Source organism: Haliotis rufescens, unplaced genomic scaffold (genome assembly GCF_023055435.1).
Source record: "Haliotis rufescens isolate VD_foot unplaced genomic scaffold, xgHalRufe1.0.p SCAF_6, whole genome shotgun sequence".
Lineage (NCBI taxonomy): Eukaryota > Metazoa > Mollusca > Gastropoda > Lepetellida > Haliotidae > Haliotis > Haliotis rufescens.
The window spans coordinates 21,397,282-21,405,681 of NW_025964334.1; the positions used below are offsets into that span (position 1 = coordinate 21,397,282).

At 44.7% G+C, this 8,400-nt stretch overlaps 1 protein-coding gene across 1 annotated transcript; it reads left to right on the forward strand.

Annotated features, from left to right (window-relative positions):
• The first annotated feature begins 935 nt into the window (after positions 1-935).
• LOC124117988 lies at positions 936-2,471 on the forward strand. The gene is made up of 3 exons (XM_048386467.1): positions 936-1,276; positions 1,309-1,793; positions 2,139-2,471. Exons 1-3 carry the CDS (start codon positions 936-938, stop codon positions 2,147-2,149), a joined length of 837 nt encoding a protein of 278 aa, XP_048242424.1. The 3' UTR covers positions 2,150-2,471.
• The last annotated feature ends 5,929 nt before the right edge of the window (positions 2,472-8,400 follow it).

Below are 8,400 nucleotides of genomic sequence, written 5' to 3' on the forward strand. Positions count from 1 at the left end.
CCACGACGCGAATCCAGAGCTGGGCCATTCGTTGGGTGAGTTTACGGATGAACTGGACGGAAACACCATCAAGACGTTTGTGTCGGGAGGTCCCAAAAACTATGGCTACGAGTTAATGAACCCCAGACCCGATGGAACGCGCACGACCTGCAAAGTGCGAGGGTTCACTTTGAATTACCGAAACCAACACCATCTCAACTTTGACACCATGAAAGGACTGATACTGGGACAACGGCCTGGGAAAGAGGGGGAGAAAATCAGTTTGGATTACCCTCATCAGATCATTCGAGAAGGACCTCGGTACGAAAACGCAATTGTGACCCGACCCTCCCGAAAAGACTATCGTACCGTGTACGACAAGCGACGTCTCGTCTACGACGACACCACAGGGCTGCCTGTAGATACGCTCCCCTTTGGGTACAGAGACGACTTTCACTAAAAAAAATTCATGACAGCGGATCGAAACCGAATCGACATGGACCCCTACAGAAAAAAACGGATCGAAATCGGACCAATCCGAAGCCTGGGTTGTCGACCAATCAGAGGCCGCGCTCGGACCAGGGTGGGCTCTGATTGGTCGAACCGAGGTTGTGCTTTCTCTCTCACGCTACAAGCCTAACCCTATGGAAAAGAAACACAAGGGTCGGTCCAGTTTGGAAAAAAATTGAGACTCAGACCCGACACCGGAACGGACCAATCAGAAAGCAGGACCTCCGTGGCTTTTAATACGACCGACGCTCTCCGGTCATCACTTTTCACTAAACGGACCGAGCAACAACATCGTCCCTCTGATTGATGTTCCTCACGTTGTGTTGGTTGTTGGCGTTTTATCTGGAAGATACACGTGTTTGGAGAGAGTACCATCAAGTGTTGACGCATCTCCGTGAAGACTTGGAAAGAAACAACAACAACAACGAACAGAACATCCGGACAACATGTCGAAACGGTTGAATGACAAGACACGAAGCGACATGAGTGGCCAAGGAAGCACTGGAAATGGGAGCGGTGAAATGACTGCTGAACTGTGGGGTGAAGTGTACGACTTGTTGTGTTTAAAGATGAAGACCGACGACGCGTACGCCAAGTTACGTGCGAAGGGCGACAACCTGATGTGCGACCAGATACGTTCAAAGATGAGGAAGCTGACTGAACCCCAGAAAGGAACATCGAAGAAGACGATAAAGAAGATCCAGAAGAAAAAGACGAGCAAACCCACAGCCGTTGTTGTCCCCACCGCAGCAGCAGCAACAACACCCATCACCACCATCACCACAGCGCCAGTCACCCCCACCACCACCACCACCACAGCAGTCACAGCAACCACTGCAACAGCGACAACAGACACCCAAACGAGGGGGACATCCTTTTTGAAACCTGCAAAAAGACGATCACGGAAGAAATTATCTCTGAAGATCTCTCCTCAAGAACAACTGTAAGTACCCTGCTCTTCTTTGTCTCAGTCATTCTTGATGTGATGTTGATGATGATGATGATGATGATGGCGATGTTGATGATGACTATACCTATGCCTATGATGAATGGACTCTGTCCTTTGATTGACAGGACCCCTGATGTCAGTTCAGCCCAGACCGTGCTAGAACAGTGGTGGGAACAAACCCCTCGGGAACCCACCTATTCACCGAATGCCCCTGTGACGATTGCGACGGATGACCTCGATGATCATGAAGCGCTCAAGCTGGCCACTCTCCCTTCCATGGATCTGGACACGCTCCCCCTGCTTGAGGCTTCTTGGTCACCAGCATCACCGGAAGATGTTCATGTCTACTCCTCAGGTATGCCCATGGTTTGCGACGATGATGATGGTGACAACAACGTTGACCTGGATCCTTATGGAGAAGCTCAACTCACTCCCCTACAACGCGAATGTCTAGTTTGCCGACACAACAACATGTTAAGATAGATCAGTTGCAACAGCGGGCAAGTGATGTGTCATGCCTGTGGTCTGGAGCTCATAGACTGTACTTGTAGTATGTTGACCTATGACAGCATAGTGACACATGATGACAGACCTATCGCATCTGAGGATCACATCTTATGGTGATCCTCCTCTTCGCTCGAAGAACTTTACAACACGTAAGCTGCAACCGTGATCAAGTGATGTGTCATGTCTGTTTCAGGGAGGCCATAGACTGTACGTGTTGAACGGATGGACCTCTCACATGGTTGAGGGAGGACCACCTCTTATGGGATTGAAGACAGAAGAGCTTGAAGATGGAAGAGGAAAACGTTGTCGCGTTATTGTTGTTGTTGTTGTTGTTGTAGGGACATGCAAAGCACTCCCTCCTCCATTGACTTTTCGTATTTCCATTGTATCTGGTTGTGATTGTTTTTTTCATTATTAAACAGTGATTGATTGAACTGACTCTTTGTGTCTTGATTGATCTCAACTCCAATAGAGTGCCGAACCGAGGGTAGAGGTTGAGTTGAGATGTCGTTTACGTCGTCTGTCCGTCTGTCTGTCTGTCTGTCTGTCTGTCTGCCTGTGCGTCTGTCATGTCCGTGCACATGCTCGTTGTAAAAGAGAAAGATAAAAGTAAAGAATAAAAAATAGATAAAAGAGAAAGGCTATTCTTGAAAGATCAGCTGCCTGGTGTCAGTCATTCCAGTACGCATCGATCATCCCCACACCCACCGTGTGACATGTCATGTCATGGATCATGTCATGCCTCACGCCGTGTGTCCGTCAACCCAAACACAGGATGACGTCACGTCATGAGGTGGAGGAGGTGGAAGCTAAGGTCATGACCTTCCGTTGAAGGGAGTAGGGTGGAGAGTTTCATAAAAGCAGGCGAACCCTCAGACCTTCTTTCAGTGAAGTCACAGTCATCATGGAGCAAAGACGTTCTATGAATGCCATGTCATCCTCCTGAGATGTCGTCACCGATTCCGAGTGGGTGTCTGATAAGGCGGTAGAACAAGAAGCGAGAAAACGTCCACTCTTGATGGACGACACACTCTTGATGGACGACACATGGCGACTCAGTGACATTCTGGAGAGACCTTTTCCTTCTTGTGTCATCCTTCTCATCCCCACTATGATTCATTTCAAGAACGTCTGAGGTCTTTTCAAACGTGGCCTAAACAGATGACCCAGACCCCTTATGACATGGCCATGGCTGGCTATTTCTATCCAGGACGAGGTGATCGTGTGATCTGTTATTGCTGCGGTGTGACACTCCGCCAATGGGAAGTCACAGACCAACCCTGGAAAGAACATCTGAAGCACGCCAAAGTCCCCTGCGAATACTTGTGCGTGTTTTGTCCTGATGGAGAAGTGAACGAAAAATACAGACGTTTGGTGTCCCAAGAAGCACGGAAGAGAAGAGTGGAGTGTCTTGTACACCCCAAGTGACAACGTTTCTTTTTTTTTTTTTCAAAGTGGTCAGACGTTCCTACCATCGTGGTCACCCCTCGTGTTCACAAAAATCACAGGGATGTCCCCCCTCATCCTGTGACTTTTGTTTTGTTGTGTTGGTTCATGTGATCAGGGGGATTAAATTTGTTTTAAAAACTCATAGTCGTGTTATGTTGTCTGTAGGATGAAGAAAAAACAAAACAGGATCGAAATGCACACCCCGATAAAAACCGGATCGAAATCGGACCAATCGGAAGCCTGGGTTGCCGACCAATCAGAGACCGTGCTCGGACCAGGCGGGGCTCTGATTGGCCGAACCGGGGTTGTGCTTTCTCTCCCATGTTAAAATCCATTTCCTATGGAAAAGAAACACAGGGGTCGGTCCGTTTTGGAAAACCGAGGTGCGGGCCAGGCCCCGGAACGAACCAATCGGGGGCGCTGCCTGGGGAACCAATCGGGAAGCAGGGTGTCAGTGCCTCTCCTATAAAAACAAAACAAGAGCGTAGCCACTCACACACACTGCATTCTATGAAACCCATCATGCCAGCTCGATACAGTTGTATGAAGTGCCAGACCGACAGTCACAGTTACCTGTACTGCCCTGAAGTGACATGCCTCGAGTGTCACGATCAAGGTCACCGTCACTATGTCTGTCCGAAGATGAGCAGTCAAGAGAAACAGAACCTGGGCCCCTGTTACATCTGTGGAGCTATGGGTCATTTCGCTGCAGATTGCCCAGAACCCCGTCGAAAGAAGACACCCCAACGCCTGGACCGCTGTTACAACTGTCAAGTCGTGGGTCATTTCGCTGCTGATTGCCCAGAACCCAGTCGAAAGAAAACGTTAGCAACACCGTCCACGTCGACACCCGTGGCATCCGTGGCAACCGTGACACCCGTGGCACCCGTGACACCCGTGACACCCGTGACACACGTCCTTCATCTCATCGAAGACATGCATGCCGATGTCCTCGACCTAAAAGAATGCCTCGCACAACTCCGTGTAGGCATCAGACCTCGTGTAGAGAAAAGAAAACGGGACAGAAGCCCCTCACGAAAACACGCTTCAAAGCGCCGACGACACCTTCCGTCCGAGGATGAGATGGAAGTAGAGGATGAAGAAGAGAGATCATCTGAACAAAGTGGCTAACGCATGGGCCATGCTGCCCCACTGTTTTTACCCGTTTCCCATCGTTTGCAGTTTTTCCAGTGTTCCAGTGTTCCTGCCGTTTCCTGTCGTTTCCAGTTTCCAGTTTGTTTTCCAACGGCCCTTTTCAGGGCCACCCATCTCTCCCGAAAGACAGCTTTTCCTCCTTTGCTTTGACGACCCTACAACCCAGCCCCACCACAACGTGAACCCACCCCTCCTCCTTATAACCTGGTTTTCCCATTACTAGGTATTGGGAACATGGAATGCCGACATTGGTGGTCAAGTGGGATATGGTTAACACGTCTCTTGCAGGGATAGACACGGCCATTACTCCGAGACTTGTGAAAATTTAGACCGACCAGTTGTTTTCTCCCAAAACGTTGTTATTTCACACAACCACTACTCCGAAATGAGCTGTGGACTAGTTGGATAGGACAAATGGTGTCTATCCCTGTTTGGTAGTGTGTTTCTTGGTTTGATTTTTAACGCCATACTAAGCAGTATTCCAGCCATATGACGGCGGTCTGTAAATAATCGAGTCTGGACCAGCCAATCCAGTGATTGACATCATGAGCATCGATCCACGAAATTGGGAAACGACATGCATCAATCATGTCAGCGAGCCTGACCACCTGACCCCTTTAGTTGCCTCTTACGACAAGCATAGTCGCCTTTTACGGCAAGCATGGGTTGCTGAAGACCTATTCTACCCCGGGCTGTTTGGCGGTATTTTATCTGTACCAAGCCAGGATATCAGGAGCTTCACACTGTTTATAAAAGATGGGAATGAAACTTTGGTATTCAGCATGACCAACAAACACATCAAAGTTAATTCTGCTCCACAACCAAGTGCACATTTCACTTGACGTCTCGAAATAATATTTTAAGGCAATATTGTTTTGCTAGATTAATTTAGCAAAAAATTGGCATTAGCAGAGTCAAGTGATTCAATTAAGTGACACCATAAAAACTAACAGTCTATATTACCCAGGTCACTTTGTTTGAATAACACACACTGCTGTAGATGATGTTCCTAACACAGCACTACTTTCTGTAAAGACAACATCAACGCAACTAAAAGACTTTAATTTTTAATATACAAAAGAAATACAAAATCAACAAGCACAAATAATACTTGAAAATTGTTCATTATGCTACAAAATAGCTGGTAGGAATTGTGTGCAAATAGTTCTACATTGAATTTAATGACATTGACCTCAGTAGAAACAAACAAAGAAATAAACAAACAAATGCAATAAAGAAATCTTGTTAGACTGAACTAAGTAAGCATGGAAGCCACACCATGCCTCTTCAGCACCAGCTGCTCACTCCCCAGCCTTGGAAAATATTTTTGGTAAGATGATACCAGAGGACTTGTGAACACCTCCCTACACTTGTCCTAGAGTTTGAAGCTAGCCCGGCTTGAACAAGACAAAACTTTCTGTCAGCTTTATTCAGTTCCAAATTGTAGCAAGATTAAAACACTGAGAACTAGTTCAGGATCATAGTCTTCAAATGCTACAAGTCAATAAGGACTACGATTTTTGGATATTTACTTGTCCTCAGCCCAGCTTAGTCGTCTCAAGCGGACTAGTGTGAATTTCCAAAGCTGAATTGGTAACAAGGCTCACAAGAACAAATTGGTTCATCTGCTGTGTCGTCATTTGTGTGAAGTGCTACATGTCAAAGACATCAACAGGTGTGAACTTTGTCATCAACTGAACATTCTGAAGAGTGGCTGTCTGAGAACGACATGGAACTTGTTGAACATTCAAAATTGATCCTACCTTTGAACAAGCAATTGATGATGGATCATGAATGGGAATAGAAAAGTTTTACATTAAAGGTGCTCATCCTCACAAGCCAGTACAGATTATGATTACACTAAGAATCTATATCTGATTGGCCAGTGACCATCTTTACTACTCAACTAGTCATGTTTGATGTGCTTACTAGTCTCGTCATCAGTGATCCTGTTCGCATTTCAAGTTACCACTCACAGTCTGATGGCAGTCACAGGATAATTTCATTATCACACAGATATTTGCGTAAAACAACATGTAAATTGTGAACGTATAATGATAAATCTGTTCCACTAGCAGGATGTAAGGGTCTTGCGAGCTGAAAGTTTGTGTTCACCCATCGACCTTCTTCTGGTGGTGGACAAGCCCAATCAACTTGTTAAAGCCTGCACACGCTGCTACTGACACATGTACCTCATACCATCCCGAAGAATGCATGAATGCAATATCACAGCTGGAAACACTATATCATACCATTGGGATTTACAGTCTAGTAGGGCTGGGATGGGTAATTCGGGTACTCGGGTGGGTCCTGAGTAGGGCCCGGGTACCCACAGGACTACCTGGACCCCTGGTTAGTCACATGATATATTGTTTAACGGCAAAAATTCACAATAGCTCTGTGATTACACTACAAGTCGCTAATGTTCACATTTCTTTCTGGTGTTGCACACATTCCTTTTGACTTGTAAATGTTTGAGTAAACATAAAGCTTCAGTCAACTTCAGTGTAAGCATGATCTGATCGTTTGATATAAGTATCTGAATAGTTTTGCCAGGGCTTCAGTTAAGCAATTCCACATTTGACATTTAGTTACCAACTCTTGAGACCAACAGTGGGTACCCGGGTAGGGTCGGGTAAATTTGGACACTTCCCAGCCTTACAGTCTAGAGCATCATGGTGCAGATCAAACAATTATTCAGACAGGCAAAGGTATGGACACTAGACACCTCACAGACCAGACTCGCTGGGTAATAGTCAAGCCCAATACACAGGACATATCAGGTATGAAACATTCTCTTATAACATCAAGACACAATACAGATTACTCTTTATTCTAAACCCATCATTGCACGCACCAGCTGAAGAATATATTTCTACTGATCCACATTTTGGCTTTATTGTGTGAGGGAGAGGGGTTTGGTGCAGCTTTGAACAGTAATTGAATATCTCCTTGGTTATTTAGGGATGAAAGCCTATAGTGATGCAGTCCCTAGACTATAGTGCTGTCCATCACTCGGTCTCAGCATGTATTGGTGTTGTTTTAAATAACATAAACATTTGTTAAATCAGCTATAAAATGTTTTTCTGTTTTTTCAAATGTATGCAATTTTACCTGAACTATAGATAATGTTTCGTGCAATTAAGTTGAACTATTTGGAATCACTTTCCTCAGTTAAATAATCTATGGAGTTACTTCCCCTAGTTAAACAATCTATGGAGTTACTTCCCCTAGTTAAGCAATCTCTGTTGAATCTTCTGGAGTTATTTCATTTAGTTCTGTAATTCTAGAGTTACTTCCCCTAGTTAAGTAATCTCTGATGAACTTTCTGGAAGGGAACATAAGATCGGATACAGCAACAAAACAACGAAAGGCTAATTACACAGAAGACTTACAATAAACAGGTTGAAGCAACGGACACACTCTCCTTATTTCATTGTTTACAGATTTAATACCAAATGACCAACAAATAAACATAGACAGACAAATATACATGTATTCTTAGTTTGTATCTAAAAACAATTTATTTCAAATTTACATTCTGATAAAATTGCTTGGGTTGGTTGATTTAGTGGGAACAAGTAAGGTTAAAATGTGCATTATGTGTACATGATGTTAAAAAAGTCAAATGTATTCACTTCTGTATGAGAACGTTTGTTTTTAATTTTAATTCATCAAGAGCATCATGGCGAATACAAATCGATTTATTTTTATCATCCTTATTTATTATTAACTTAGCTTCTGACTTTGGTCTATCAACCTGAAAATCAAGAAAAATAACAAAGTGTCACCTACATCATACTAAAATACTCTCTTAAAAGTTACAATGAATTGCATTGTTGTCATGTTAT

Bases quoted from the DNA above. Each gene is read 5' to 3' on its own strand.
- LOC124117988 (XM_048386467.1), top strand. From the start codon at position 936: ATGTCGAAACGGTTGAATGACAAGACACGAAGCGACATGAGTGGCCAA. The intron at 1,277-1,308 runs GCCAGTCACCCC...CCACCACCACAG, and splicing joins ATCACCACCATCACCACAGC to CAGTCACAGCAACCACTGCA.